Source organism: Maniola hyperantus, chromosome 16, assembly GCF_902806685.2.
Source record: "Maniola hyperantus chromosome 16, iAphHyp1.2, whole genome shotgun sequence".
NCBI classification, from domain to species: domain Eukaryota; kingdom Metazoa; phylum Arthropoda; class Insecta; order Lepidoptera; family Nymphalidae; genus Maniola; species Maniola hyperantus.
This window is the reverse complement of record NC_048551.1, coordinates 5428749-5444464: the sequence shown is the minus strand read 5'-3', so window position 1 is coordinate 5444464 and position 15716 is coordinate 5428749. Positions and strand designations below refer to the sequence as shown.

The following is a 15716-nucleotide window of genomic DNA, read 5'->3' as shown; positions in this document are numbered from 1 at the left end:
CTAGAACTAGGGTCCTATTAGTGTCCAACCGAAAGTCCTTTTCTGGCCGAAGCCGGAGCCGATTAATCGGCTATCGCCACAAATTTCGGCCGAAGCCAAAACGGCCAAAACACCGGCCTAATATTTCGGCCGAAGGTTCCGAAGCAAAAGCCGAAGTTTCGGTATTACACTAGCTCACTAGAACCGCTGCAGACGCAGGTGGTTGCAGCTGTTCTTTAGATAAGTATGAAAGTACCGAAAAGTGTCTGTACTCTGTATGTCATTGAACCTACTTATTAGCTACATAGGCACGGACATTTTAAACTAATCAAAACTATTACAAAATCGATTATTAAGTTAATCTGTGGGAATTTCTTTTATTATAATGTTTTATTGCATAGTAGGTATATAATATAATCTCTACTATCTATCTATGAAAGTAGTACGTACTGCATTAGAGTGATAAGTAATAAAATACTAAATAAGTATTTTAATAGACTATGGTTATCCTGGTTAAGCGCTAGAGTAACCAAATATAAAACCACATATTCTAGGACATTAATTTTATGTCCACAGTTAAGTGTTTTTGCTACTAAACCGTAATCGACTAAGTAGGTACCTACTTGTAATAAATATAATGTATACCTACTACTGAAATAATAATTAGATAATTAACCTATGCACCTGAAATGACAACACAAAAAAAAACACTTGAGATGTGTTCATTTCTAATTTAAAATCAGTAGGTACTCTTATTATAAATGCGAAAGTGTATTTGTTTGTTGGTTTGTTGGTTTATTGGTTTGTTGGTTTGTCCTTCAATCACGTCGCAACGGTGCAACGGATTGCCGTGATTTTTTGTATGGGTATATATAAAGACCTGGAGAATGACATAGGCTACTTTTTATCCCGAATAATCAAAGAGTTCCCACGGGGTTTTTAAAAACCTAATTCCACGCTGACGAAGTCGCGGGCATCAGCTAGTAAGTATTAATGTTCTTTCCATGCAATTTTTTGTTGATAAATTATGCGCAAGTAGGTATTACCGTCGTTCACCATCGCAAAACTCATAATAAATAAAATAATTCCTATGGTGTAGATAAGTATTTTAGGTAGGTACCTGATAATGAATGAATAACGATTCGAAACAACCATTTATCAGCTAAGCTTACTATGAAATTATAAGTTACTACAAGAGTACTGTCAAGAAAAAAGAGAAAATCCGGGACACTCCGTCACTAGCCTGGTCACAGCAGCTGAGGCGTGGGGGGTGCGAGGTGTCCGGCGCGCGCGCAGCGTGCGATAAAGCAGGGCGCCGCGGGGTCCCCGGACCTCCAGCATGGTGGACCTAAGGAGACTAGCGTGGATAAGAATGATGGAAAAACATTATAATATTGGCCCTCGAAAAAAGCACCCGATTCGACGATATACCTAATAATATGAATTATGATCGAGGTAAACTCTTACTCGAAAAGTAAGAATAGACAACTTACCGTGTCTGGCAACTGATCGCTAGTCGTTGATCGGTCCTCCCCACAGATTATTCACTCATCTGTGGTCCTCCCTGTTCTGGGGACAATACGCAGATAAACTTTCAGCTTTTATAAAATAACGAAATTATGGCACACGCTGGCTCTCTCTGTATTACACAAATCATTTCAATCAGAAAATTATTTGCGTATGTAATACGTAGGTAAGTACAAAAGGAAAAAGGTGACATGAAATAGAAGGCATTTGAAGATAACTTTTAATTAGATTATAATTAGATAGAATTTTTTCTAAAGTTGTATCGCGTAAATTGTTTTAACTTTTAACTCATTATGAAATAGCCTAAAAAATATAAAACTTCGCGATTTAGTTATCGGCATGTCCACAAAACACTGTCCTGATATCTCGGGTCGGCTGTGCCGTGTAAATAATAATTAATTTTATTGTAAATGCTTATATTTTATTGCGGGATTTGTCAACAGAGTGCGCGATGTATTTTGTAGCTTGAGATATTTATTGTTAGTTACTTAATGTAAAATGTAAGTGGGCATACGCACGTACGGACAACAGCTAGCCGTGTCATTACTCTTAGTAACTCACGATTAATATTATTTCAGGAAAATTCTTCATAACAATCACAATTTCAAACATTTTCACTGATCTCGTTGGTAGTTGGTAGACAATAAATGTTCCGTTATACCCGTTGGGTACGGAAACCCTTAGGTTTCTTCTTAAAGAAATGTGCCACTACTCAATAGGTATACTTACTAACTGAATAATTGTCTAAACTCTAAAGAAAAACGGATATTAAGTATATCATCATCATGATCAACCCATCGCCACCGCCCATTACTGAGCGCTGGTCTCCTCTTAGAATGAAAATCGTTTGCCCGGGATCGAGCCCCCGACCTCCCGAATAGAAGACCAACTCTTAACCACTCAGCTATCAACGTTATTAAGTGAAATAGGTACCTATCATTTATTTTTACATGCCTATCTGCAGCCATACCATCTTGAATCGATCTTCGTAACGACGCGTTGACTTCTTTTACGAGCGATTTCGTCCGCATTCAATTTAGTTTAGAGACCGTTTGTCTTGAGCGTTTGACCCGGGGGCCCTGGCTTGATGCCTCGCGCCATATTAAGCGAATTTAAACGCTATAGTCTCATAAATTTGTTATTAACATGTTTCTTGATTTCATTGTTCATTCATTCAACTTCGATCAATGCGGTGTTAGTTGTTACCATACCCGACTGTGCAATTCAAAGAGTAGTTCGTTCATTTCATCATCTTCTTCTAATCAATCAGTTCCCTTATTATAAATGCGAAAGTGTGTTTGTTTGTTGGTTTGTTCGTTTGTCCTTCAATCACGTCATAACGGTGCCACGGATTGACGTGATTTTTGCATGGGTATAGATAAAGACCTGGAGAGTGACATATAGGCTATTTTTTATCCCGGAAAATCATTTTTAAAAACCTAATTCCACGCGGACGAAGTCGCGGGCATCAGCTAGTACTTATATAAAAGGAACTGGAAACTAGGAAAGGATCAGGTGACTGACTCCCTGACTGACTAACTGATTTATCAACGCGCAGTTCAAACTATCTACCGGACGGATTGGGCTCAGATAGCTATTGACGTACACATTCGCTAAGACTTTTTGAAAATTCAACATCTAAGAGGGTAAAATAGGGGTTTGACATTAATTTTGTGTGTAGTTCACGCGGATAAAGTCGCGAGCATAAGCTAGTCAGTCTATATAATGTTTGTTGGTTTCTTTGTGGCGTTCTATATAGACTAAACGCGTGGACCGATTTCAATGATTCTTGCACCAATATATATGTGAAAGTAATGAAAAACAATGTGGCACCCACTAGACATACCGATATCGTAAAACTGTGACAGCATTTATAATACTTATTCCTTGAAGGACGAGGATGGTTTTTACGGAGAGAAAAATTTAAAAAAATCCTGAAAAAGAATCGACTGTTAGGCGGTACGAAGTTCGCCGGGGCAGTTAGTAAAAAATAAAAATCGATGGACACGCACGCAAGCGCGTCAGTCTAACTACACGTAACCTGTAGGTAGCTACGAAATAAGATCCTGCCACCCTAATTTTTTTTTGAATCAGATGCTCTAACTACACAATACTCAAACTATCTATCTATTTCGTAATTTAAGATAGGTACGTAGAAAGTGTGTAATCTATAGTTACAAAAAGCTCTATAAGTTTGTGTCTACGAAGACATAAACATTTTTTGCCGACTCCCGTATATTTTTCAACATTGTTTTGGTAAAGACAGAGACTGATGGTTCCCAGTAAGCAAATGTTACAAATCAAAATCAATTGCGTGGAAAGCGCATACATAGGCTTTTTATACGTTTTTTATGTAGGTAAGTAGGTATAAAGAAAACTGCTAAAAGTCAATATTAGACGTAGGTACTACGTAGCAAACTAGGTAAGTATGTATTTTGTTAGTAGAGTAGAGTAATAGAGAGTTCGTAGAGGATACGTCATATAGGTACCTATATTAATTAGTTACCCACTAGCCTAGTTTTCCTCGTGAGGGAAATCCATCATGGATACGTCACCGGCCACGGGGGAGCACACCGGTTATGTTGTCCAGTCCACACAGTCCATCTCATAGCTAACGACGGAACACAAGGGACCGACAACGCCTCGTTATTCCGCCAGCGGATGTCCGCCGCAGCAAACCCACCAATGGGGCACTACGTGCCCCCAAACATCATTTGAAGTGTGCTAGCACAGCACGCCAACCTACCCGAGGACCACACTGTGAGTGATGGACCGCCCCGTGTTCATTATCCACAGGTCCTCCCGAGGGCTAGCGGGGAGGGCAATTGCCTCTTCATTTTCCCCATTCTCAACATCTTCCTCACCCTGTACAGGCGAGAAACCGGTGGGGTAGCCATCGGGTAGTGGTTGGTGATGAAACACTCGTCACCAACCACTCATCACAGCCACACCCTCCGCTCCTGGAGCTATGCCCCATGGCCCTAACTCAGAGGGAAGCGCGGACAACACCTCCTCCCTGCCAGGTCAATTAGCCATGGCTAACAATATCCCTTGAAGAGAAATTTTTAACCATGTTACCAGGGTACACCGGCCCCCCGGATGTGCCAAAAGGTACTCGAAACACTCAGGCACATGGGGAGATTACCTGGCCTGGCTGGTACCCCAGGTACCCAGCACCCTACTAGCCTAATGCAACAATTAATAGTTTTATAATATTAGATTATGTGTACCTTCCTATAGGTATATATTAAGTAATTCGGTAGAAATAGGATTTATTACAAAGGTAGGTATTCTTTTCAGTTTATTTTCCTGGCTACAGGCTAATACTTACATAAAAGAATTATAAACAGAACATCTATATAGCGCTGAAACGATTTCATTGCTAACAGATGTTCAATTTCACATAATATTCTTTGTATATCGTAAGTGTAACACATAACCCGAAATTATTTTTAAAAGTAAGCAAGGCGGTTAGGACATTAATATTATGTTTTAGACTTAGCTATTCTATGCCAGTTAAGGGCGGATGCGAACAGCAGCGGCAGCGGCAGCGACAGCGACAGTAGCGAAGGGGCGCGGCTGGTGTCGCGGTCATACACAGTACTGAGTACACACACCCTGAGAGCTGAGAGAGAGAGAGAGAGTGGGTCCCAACTCCCATTGATTTATGGGTTCACACTTCACACATGCATCTCTCTCTCTCTGTATCATAAGCAATGAGCATGCTTAGTCATGGCCGCTTTCCATTAATCATGGTAGGAGATTTCTTGGAATAATTATGCAGTAGGTTCCCAGATCCGCAAACGATACGACTAAGAGAACGAGATTTCGATTCTTAGATTTTTACAGTTATCATCAGATATTAGTGATGATAACTGACTTTCTAAGGCAGGAAGGAGAGGTCACATTCAGAACTCTAAAGTCGGTCACTACTCACTCATCCAGTTACTTACTTGTGTCAATGTTGTTTACCAATCGCAATAGATGATGTGCACGATAACGACAAGATAACGACACGGCAACGACACAGCAAAGACACGGAAACGACAAGGCTACGACATGGCAACGACAAGACAACGACTAGACAACGATACGGCAATGACACGATAACGACACGGCAACGACTAGACAACGATACGGCAATGACACGTTAACGACACGGCAACGACTAGACAACGATACGGCAATGACACGATAACGACACGGCAACGACATGGCTACGACACTGCTACGACAATGCTACGACACGGCAACGACAAGATACGACATGGCAACAACAAGACAACGACAAGACGACGACAAGACAGCGACACCATAACGACACGGCAACGACTAGACAACGACAAGACAACGACACGACAACGATACGGCAGTGACAAAAAAAAAGTAAAAGTTTACTTAAATAAAATTAATATATTCTATTCTACGTACTATGTAGAAATTTAACCAAATAAAGAAATGGCAGGTGATCGTATTCACATTTGAAACGCTACTGACACTCCAGACTTCGTGACTATGACTATGATGTTTTGGACTAAAATATTGTGACTTTACAAAGAAGTTGGGCATGTAATCAAGAGCTAACCAAACGCTAAACCAACGTCCCGCTGCTCGCATCCGCCGTCAGTCTGGCCGCAGCCTTAACGAAGTACAAAGCGTGGCGTGTAAACAGTAGATCTTGTTCGATGACGGATCCTCCACAGAAGGCCTCATTACCAGACCCACGTACCTACGTAGCCAAACCAAAACATCATAAAACCGCAAAATGTTTATTCAGAAACAAACTTTATTTATTAACACATACAAAACATTTTCCTCGTCAAAGTTTCCAGAGCAAATCTCAAGTGGTGGCCCCAGTACAATGTAGTATCTTTGAAACGAAGATACAGCTATTATTAGGTGTTAGCGTGATTATTTGACAGTTTGAAAACGTTTACAGATTGTATTTAGGTATATTGCGGGGCAATCTGGCTTCCTGCCTTTAATATAAACACTGTTTCGCCGGGTTTTTAGCGAAAAATATTGTTATTTTTATTATTATCCACATTCCACACCCAGGAAATTTGAAGTAGGTAACTTTCAATTTTTTTTGTTCATCTTTAAATGATACTTTATTACAAAGGTGACTCAAATGAAAATACAATAAACAAAAATACCAAACTTATTCTAGAACATAAAAATCGGAACCATAACTTTCAATTAAATCGGAACCTTATAGGTAACTAACTATGTACTTACCTAATCTTTTGACAGCAACATACACATAAAATTGATCCATATTATAATATAATATATTGTCTCTAATGATTACTTACACTCTGAAACTGAAAACAATAATGCTAACAACAGTAATTACTCTATATAGGTACATCTCATTTATACCTAGTTACTTAGGGACTTAGATAAATAATACCTACCTACCCAGTCATTCTAAATTAGGTAAGTGGGTACCTAAAACCTATTTTTCATAGCACGTGAATCGATCTGATACTACTACCTATCTTTTCTGAGAACAAAATTTCCCAAAAAAGATAAAATTTACATGTCGTTTTTCTTGGTCCATTTCGCGTAACCTTCACAAAGCTGCACCAACACAGTATACAATTCTTCTGGAGGGACATCTATGTCATTCACTTCTCTCTTTCCCCGTTTCCGACGGCCATACGAACTGAAAGTCGCTTGAGGTCTCTTGATACCAGAGTTGACAAAGAACGTAGGGGTAGGGGTGGTCACAACCGTATTCTGTTTAGACTTAATCGCGTGCACTATCAGACACAATAGATATCCTCCAAAGGCCAAAAAGGCTAATGTTGTTACCGACATGGAGAAAATGTTGCTAATTTTGCCGTAACCACTCTTCTTGAACAAAGCATCTTCGTAGTCCGTCCTTTTAACATTTGGGGCTTTAATCGCCATGGCTTGAGCTCCAAATCTTGAGAGAAGAGACGGGGTGTTCGCTGTCACATTGTCGTATTCAGGTGCAAATTCTTTCAATGAATTCTTCAATCGTAATAGCTTATCTATGCTCAATTCGTTAAGATATTGGACTTCTTCTGTAGTTAAATCAGCACTGATTGTTTTGTACAGAGTCGAAATAATAACAAGGTAACGTAGCATTGTTGTACGGGGATGGTTATTCGGGAAGTTCAAGTGACAACTGGATATGCTATGTGAGAACATTATAGAGATGGCGTGAAAGATTATTGTGGTCTGCTGAGCGCAACAGTCAAGTAGCGGTAAAATCAACGAGGCTGCTTGGGGATTTTTCTCATATATGTAAGGACATCATAATATTATGTCTACGAGTACTGACCTATAAGCAAATTAACCCTTTGATGGCTACGTCTCCCATTATAGATACTATGCGCTGCCTATACTATAACTGTAGGTATAAAATACCTCTACCTACTACCTACCTATACACAGCTCGTCTGACGAAAATAAGCAAATATCGGCTATACCTACTTACGTCAACGTGTTTCATTTTAACACTTTTCCTGGTGAAAATCTCAGGAAAACTTAGAAAAGCTCCCATAAACAAAAGTAGGTACCTACCTAGGTACAAGTTTATTAATTTGTTGGTTCTCTATGTAACAGATAAAATTGTAGTTTTGTACCTGCAGCTATTTTTGTGAGTAGTTGAGTCTACTTACCTACCTACCTATTAATTTATTTATTTTGTGAAAAAATTGTTAATTGCAGCCAATTTTGCAGTGCGTAAAACTATTAAACTCTCCGTGTGCGTAGAAATTACTGACACCTAAGTAAATAATAATTTAAAAAAGTTGTCTGAAAATTGCGGTAAAAAAATTTGCTTGCAAAATTATAGACAAAAAAAGTTTGCCTAAGTATATCGATAAAAAGGTATTGAAGGTATTGAGTCAAACTTACAACACCACTCTTTTTACATCGGAGGGGGTAAAAATAAAGTTTAGTGGTCCGACGATGTAAGACAAATTACTTATTTGAATTAAAATGTTACTTATTGATACTAGTAAGGACATCTATTAGCAGTATTTAGAAGCCTAATTTTAAATTACATCAACAAAGCCAAACAAAATAATTCAAACTGTACTTGGCATACTGGTTTTTCTTAACAAAAATAACTATATTAATATTTTATAGAGCAGCCTGTATTCTAAGAAAACAATGACAATTTTTCTGCTCTACTGCAAAGCTTGCGCATGCGCTGCTATTACATTGAGAACCGAAGCGTAGCCTAGCTCTGAAGATTGAGGCAACCATCGCAGTTCGTCTCATTGTAATAACGGCCGCGGCTTCGAGATGGCATCACTTGTACTTTGCTTTCTAATGTTCCAGTTCGTGACGGGAAATGAAAATCGCCGAAGTGATAGCATTTTGCATCACATAAATAGTGGAATGAAAATCGCTCAGGAATTTTTGGGTAAGTAAAATCTGACTAAACCTTTATCTAATTTCTGAACTAGATTATTTCAAATTTTTTATTAGGTACCTACCTACTTAATTGTATATTTTTGTACAACGTCTGTCTGTCTGTTAATCTTCGAAACGGTTGTAGCGATTTTGACGGGACTATCGCAATTCACAAACGACTAAGTACCTACCTATATAAATAACTCCTGATTGATTTAACTTGGCTCCTAATTGACTTTTTGAAATAAAAATAAAACATTTGAATTTATGTATCCTATTCCTCATTGGTGAGGGGCGTGACTTCATTAATCACGTAGGTAAGTAAGTTTTCTTGAGATAATAATGCGGTGGATTCCCATTTCCTTCCGCATACAAATCGACCAAGAGAACAAGATTTCGATATTTATTCGGTTTTTATTATTAGATACAAGTAGGTAGGTACATATTATTCGCAGGTAGACCTACAAGAAAAAAAATTCTTTCAGGATCTGAATCGATTGCTTTGAAGGTCGCGGATTTCGTTGTTCGCGCTTTCCAACCTCTGCCGGTGAAAAGACAACCGTCGTCGGACAGTTACCTCGATAAATCCCCCGACAGTGATGAGGAGTCAGAGGAAAGCAGACCTAATTACAATATCAATGAGGTTCCACTTTCCATATCTCCACTGCGTCACTTAGTACGTTTATTGGGTCTTCAACCGAGGCAGATTAGCGCTGTTGCTGTCAATGCTCTCATATTTGTTGCTCAGATGGTAATTATAAGTTTTATTTATTTATTCAGATACAAGTTAGCCCTAAGTATAATTTATTATTAACGACATTATATTATAAGCACGCCACAGTGTCCTACGATCACAAATTATCGGTGCCTATCCGGTACGTCCTAGTAGCGTACTAGGTTTCTGGTATACTTAATACTTAGTTACTTCCATGACTGCCCGTTACTCCAGTTCATTTTTACCTCGCACATAGGTATACAAATTGTTGAACCCGCTTCTTGTGGTTCCTTCCAAAGTACGACAAAGGGAAAATAAACTATCGTCATAATTATGCTATATGCAGTACCTCATAATATGCTGCAGATATTTATAAGGGGCATAGCATCAGGTCACCTGGTTCATCGTCATGATCAACCCATCGCCGGCTCACTACTGAGTACAGTTCTCTTCTCAGATTGACAAAGATTTCGCCAAAGTCTATCACGCTGGTCAAGTGCGGATTGGCACACCTCACACAACTTTGAAAACATTATGGAGAACTCTCAGACACGTAGGTGTATCCTCACGATTTTTTCCTTCACCGTTATTTTGGTTAAAACGCTTAGTGCTCAATATTGAAGTATTTTTTTAATTTTTTAGAATATTTTCATAGAGACAACCTAAGAGTTTTAACGGTATCGGATCTATGGCCAGTAGGTATCCTAAGATAAGTGTTTTTATCTTTACAGATAACATCATTTCTAGCAGGACCAAGGAATCCAAACCGACAATACCGTTCCGAAGATCTTACAACGTGGATTCTTAACAAAAACTCCCAAAGACTTCAGGATCTTATTACTACGGCTAAAAATGAATCCTTGCCAGAACATATAGAAGATCTAATACCAGACCAGGAATCTGATGAAGAAACTAGTTGTATACGGCTTTTAGTTTGCAAGATTACTCCTTTCGTAAGCAAAATGCAAAAGGCTGTGTTTAGTGAAGTTGATGGATTAGACAAGAAAGCGCGCGGTGCGTCGTTTATGTATCGACATCTGCCGACCAGCGAAGAGATTAATTCTAGAAGCAAAATCTGCGAACGTAAATATAAAGATTGTAATTTATACGAATAAAATGTACCTAACTAGGTAGGTAATCTATGCTAAGATAAGTATGATAAAAGTATAATTGTTCGAAATCTGTATTCATTAATATACCTACTTACTTCTATTGAAAATTAATTATGATTGCATTAAGGACTAACGGTGGATAGCTATAGCTAGAATAGCAATTTCAAAAATAATTTCCTTCAATCCAGGATTTCGCCCCCCGTGAAAGTCGTCATCCATTACTTCTAAGCTCGCCCTTCCGTTTCGCTGTAGAACTCCCAAAAAAATTATGTCAATATCAAGAGATAGTTTCAAAAGTGACTCCTACCTATTAAGTATTAACGAATGTCAATAGCATAGGTAGTTCCGTTGTATAATGGCTGATGTAACAATTAGATAATGGATCGAAGCCTGGGCGATGCTGGGTGCAGTGAGTGGTGTTACGCAACGTCGCGCGTCGCGAAGAAAGTCGCAGTCGCCAGCCGCTACCGGAGGAAAGCTCGGAGTTCGTGGTATTCATGTATAAAGTGATACAATTCTGCTTTTTTAAAGTTTTATTTTCCTCATTCTTGTCTTAAGATAAAAATATACCTAACCTACCCTATCATTTCATGTTCTACCTATACCTATAGTGTAGAACATAATAGAGTAGACTATGCGACTCTACCTTTTAATGTGTGGGTAGAACCGGAGTCCGGAGAATACTTACTTAATAGTAGTAGAACATTGCGACATTGAAGGTAGACCAGATAAAGAGAATTCAACTCAGCTGGGCAGCAGGAAGCTTTGAGATATCTTCTCGTCCGACATTTCTCAGTGATTAAAGCCAAAGACTTCGAACAGTGCGTGTTGCCAGTGATGTGACATATGGATCCGAGACACGGTCGCTAACTATGCGCCTCATAAAAAGCTCAGATTGACTCAGCGGGCATTGCCCTGGACATTGACTGAGAGTCGCTTGGAGTTTCTCAGTTCTCTACGTGATTAAATCAGAAATGAGGAACTAGAGCAACGACATAGTTAAACGGGTTGCGAAGCTGACGTGACTTGGGCCCATAGTTCGAAAATCGGATAGACGTTAGGGTCCCCACTCCCAAGGTGCTAGGATGGCAACCTCGCACGGGAAAGCGCAGCGCTAGCAGTCCCCCCACTATAGGTCGCCGGGATCCGCTGGATCCAGACAGCGCAAGAACGTGGCAAGACAAGAGACCTGTCCGGCAGTCACCCAGGAGTAAACACCGGCAGTGGACGTCTATCAGTTGATGATAATGGTCTTGATATGTTACAGTGGGTACTTACTAGCACCTAAGAGAGCTAGTCATAGAAACTCACGTAAAAGCTCAACTCACATTTAACTAGCAGTTAAGTATAATTTAAAATTAAATTTCCCTTTAATTTGACCGAGAAAAGAGGTTGATTACGAGCGGCTAAGTAGGTTTGTCGTGTTGTCAATGCGCGCCGGAGAAAGTGATGTGGCTACACGGTCGAGTAATAATGCCTAAATTCGGCATGAAACAAAAATACAAGTGCAAAGCGAGGACGTTCAACTCGCTCTTACAATGGGCCAGGCTTATTTATAGAAAAAGAAAAGCATTTTTACATAAGCACAACTAGCTGATTGTCCGCGACTTTGTTTACGGTTTTGAATTCCCGTGAGAACTCGTGGATTTTCGGGTAATTCATTAAACTAACTTCAATAAGCTAACAAATGTATATCGACCTTTAGAAGAAGATAACAGATTTGTAGAGCACTGTCTCTGTCGTTGTGACCGACAAAATGTTATATAGCTATGAGTGACAGAGACAACGTTCTACAAAGCCGAAATGTCATTCTAAAGGTCGATGTACATTACTTTCGGCCGCATACTGTACTTTACTTATACCAATACTAGCTGATGCCCGCGACTTCGTACGCGTGGAATTAGGTTTTTAAAAATCCCGTGGGAACTGTTTGATTTTCCGGGATAAAATGTAGCCTATGTGTTACTCCAGGGTATAATCTATCTCCATTCCAAATTTAATCAAAATCCGCTCAGCCGTTTTTGCGTAATTGAGTAACAAACATCCAAACATCTAAACATCCAAACATCCACACTTTCACATTTTTCACCCTCGTGAAATGCAAGAAATATAGACATTAAAGCCATGAAATTTTGATAAGACTCTAGTTGTAGGTAACTACCTATGTACTTTTAAATGACTTCTCTGTTACTTTTAAGCCTTGCTCTACATAGATACTAGATTGTCTAGATAGTTAGATAGGTTTTGCTTTGATGATTTGTTTTTACCGTAAAACGTTTATCTACTTAGTATAAGGAAGTAGATGTTCCTAAATAGCTATTTCACTTATCACTGAGCAAATATTGGACATTGTAAAGTATTTTTGTACTATCAGTTATTATACCTATATGAGAAAAAACAGGACAGTCTACTTGTACTGATTCTAGTAAAAAAAAATGTTACCTACGTAAACCAAAATCAAAAATTATACTAAACATTAACAACAAAGTAATATTCGGGAGGAATTACATGATAAAAAAAAGTCATGAGTTACCTACGAGTATTTTTGGCAAATGGTCATTATTTTCAAAACACCAAATACACCGTAGGTACTTATCATTTTAAAATAACTACCAACTCGTCAGGTCTTGCTGGTATGTAACTAAAAATTGATTTCGTTTACGTACACTACTTATAAAGCTACTCATTGATGTATACCTATCAACCTAGGTAATTCTAGGTTTTGCACGGATTGGAGAATGCCTTGGATGAATGATCTCTATGGAGAATGCTTACAAAATACACACAACGTAAATGGAATACCTATACAGCTAATAAATAATCGTTTTAAAGTATGTCACATGTGAAAATCCAAGAAAACAATAGTATGGTGGAATCTATTTCCTAGTCTTCAAGTTTTCTCTTCACATGGCATGGCAATTCATAATCATAACCTATTGTTATTTTGTCGGTTGTCCTACAAATGATGCGTTCTGTTTCACATTTGGGACAAACTTCACTTTCTTGATTACATCGATTGAGTTTATAATACTAATAATAAATTTATTACGTTAAAATAATCATCCTTTTTTCAACCGACTTCAAAAAGAGAAGTTTCTAAATAATCTTTAAATACACATCAAAAATTGCGAACCGGCAGGAATCGAACCTTCGTCTCCTGGGATCGCGCCCGAGAAGTTTTCAATTCGACGCGGATAGAATGGAATTTTTAACAGGGTAATAGAAAAGATGGAACTAATCAAAGCCATATCCAGAAATATGAGCCCAAATCGAAATGATAAACTATGTATCGGAAATCGGAATGCGTGTCCTTCTAGGTCAAGCGCGCTAATAGACTGGCTAGTAGCTAGGGCTGTCAACAATCTTCATAAAATAACCTCGATATTCATACAAAATACTAAATGTACCTCATAGACCTATAATATTCATGTAACTAGGTACTTATGTTCCTGTTCGCGAGTACAAAGTGTTATTTCGGAAAGTGTAATTTTTCAATGTTCAAATCAAATCTATGTATCGTGTATATATAAAAGGAAAAGGTGACTGACTGACTGACCGACTGATCTATCAATGCACAACTCAAACTACTGGACGGATCGGACTGAAATTTGGAATGCAGATAGCTATTACGACGTAGGCATCCGCTAAGAAAGGATTTTTGAAAATTGAACCCCTAAGGGGGTAAATTGGGGTTTGAAATTTGTGTAGTCCACGCGGACGAAGTCGTGAGCATAAGCTAGTTAAATGATAAAACTTACATTCAATTCATATTGTTTCTTAATCTATGATACTGGGCGGTTAATCCCACAGAACACACCATCCTTTTAAACTCGATAGAAACTAATACACAGGCATTGCAAATCCTCTTTTCTCCAAAATAAACTTTTTGAAATAACACGCGGTAGTCGCCAACAGTGAGGTTACCACTGAAAGACTCTACCGACACCATTTCCCAAAGAATTTATCAAGATAGAACAAACTAGATCGTTGTCCCAATCTGAAAGCAAGTAGTTTCCCGAATTACCGAGTACGTACCTACAGTGGTGCTAAAATCTTAACTACCCTCTATGTCTAGAAAAGCAGAGTGAAATCCTAATCGGAGCGGTTTCAGGGCCAAATATTTTACTCTACTGAACTACGAAAAAATAAATTCGAGACAGGAGTCGGCCGGTAAAAGCATGAGCTTAGTGAGCGCGAATATTTTTTGATATTTAACAGAAAAAAAAATGAGAAATTCCAGTACCACTTGCACTGTAATTTCATATACATTTTATAAACGATTTCGCTTCGTGTCTGAGAATTCAAGGGTTTTCAATCCGCAAACTCTCCGCTCCTGCCCACGGCTATAATGGTAATACAAATTGTATGAATTGCTTTATGACTTAAATAAAGTTTGACTATTAGGATTTAGGAATGAAATAAAGATCATCATACTAATGTCCTCCCGACCGAGTTCGGCCACGGCGGCCTATCTTCAGACTCCATAGAGATTAGCCAACTGCGGGGTGGATATTATATATAATACACAAGTACCTATGTGCGCAAACACAGGTCAAGGTGCACTCTCATAGCCCGAAGGGATGAAAATCTGACACGACCGGTGAGAGATCAGGCGCAGGACTGATGGCTTTACATGCTCTTCGAGGCACAGGGGTGAAACACCCCAACTTCCTAACTCCAGGCTAGTACTAAGAATTTCACAGACTAAACAGAAAAATCTTACACCTTACCTACTATTTTTGGCCCGGGAATCGAACCCAGGACCTCGTCATTTGCAGTCGAACATGCTAACCACTAGACCAACGGGGCAGATCATCATACTATAGTAGTGCTGCTGCATATTTGGCGGCCACAGGATTTGACAAGGAAGTGTGAAGTGGAGGCAAACATGAGGCAAACACAATAGATCGGAGACGGTCGCAGTGATACAGGGATATCAAGAACCTGCATATCCCCAAAGTAGAAGAAGAAGAAGATCATACTATAGT

General features: G+C 38.9%; 3 protein-coding genes across 3 annotated transcripts in view; 1 reads left to right on the top strand and 2 right to left on the bottom strand.

Annotated features, from left to right (window-relative positions):
• LOC117989342 (inositol-tetrakisphosphate 1-kinase-like) overlaps nucleotides 1-15716 on the bottom strand; it is a 218837-nt gene that overhangs the window by 60204 nt on the left and 142917 nt on the right. The gene's annotated exons all lie outside the window — the stretch shown is intronic.
• LOC117989771 (uncharacterized) lies at nucleotides 7045-7623 on the bottom strand. Its single transcript, XM_034977182.1, has one exon. The coding sequence runs from the start codon at nucleotides 7621-7623 to the stop codon at nucleotides 7045-7047; it is 579 nt and encodes a 192-aa protein (XP_034833073.1).
• On the top strand, nucleotides 8790-10755 carry LOC117989770 (uncharacterized). The gene is made up of 3 exons (XM_034977181.2): nucleotides 8790-8911; nucleotides 9387-9652; nucleotides 10348-10755. Exons 1-3 carry the CDS (start codon nucleotides 8791-8793, stop codon nucleotides 10729-10731), a joined length of 771 nt encoding a protein of 256 aa, XP_034833072.2. The 5' UTR covers nucleotide 8790; the 3' UTR covers nucleotides 10732-10755.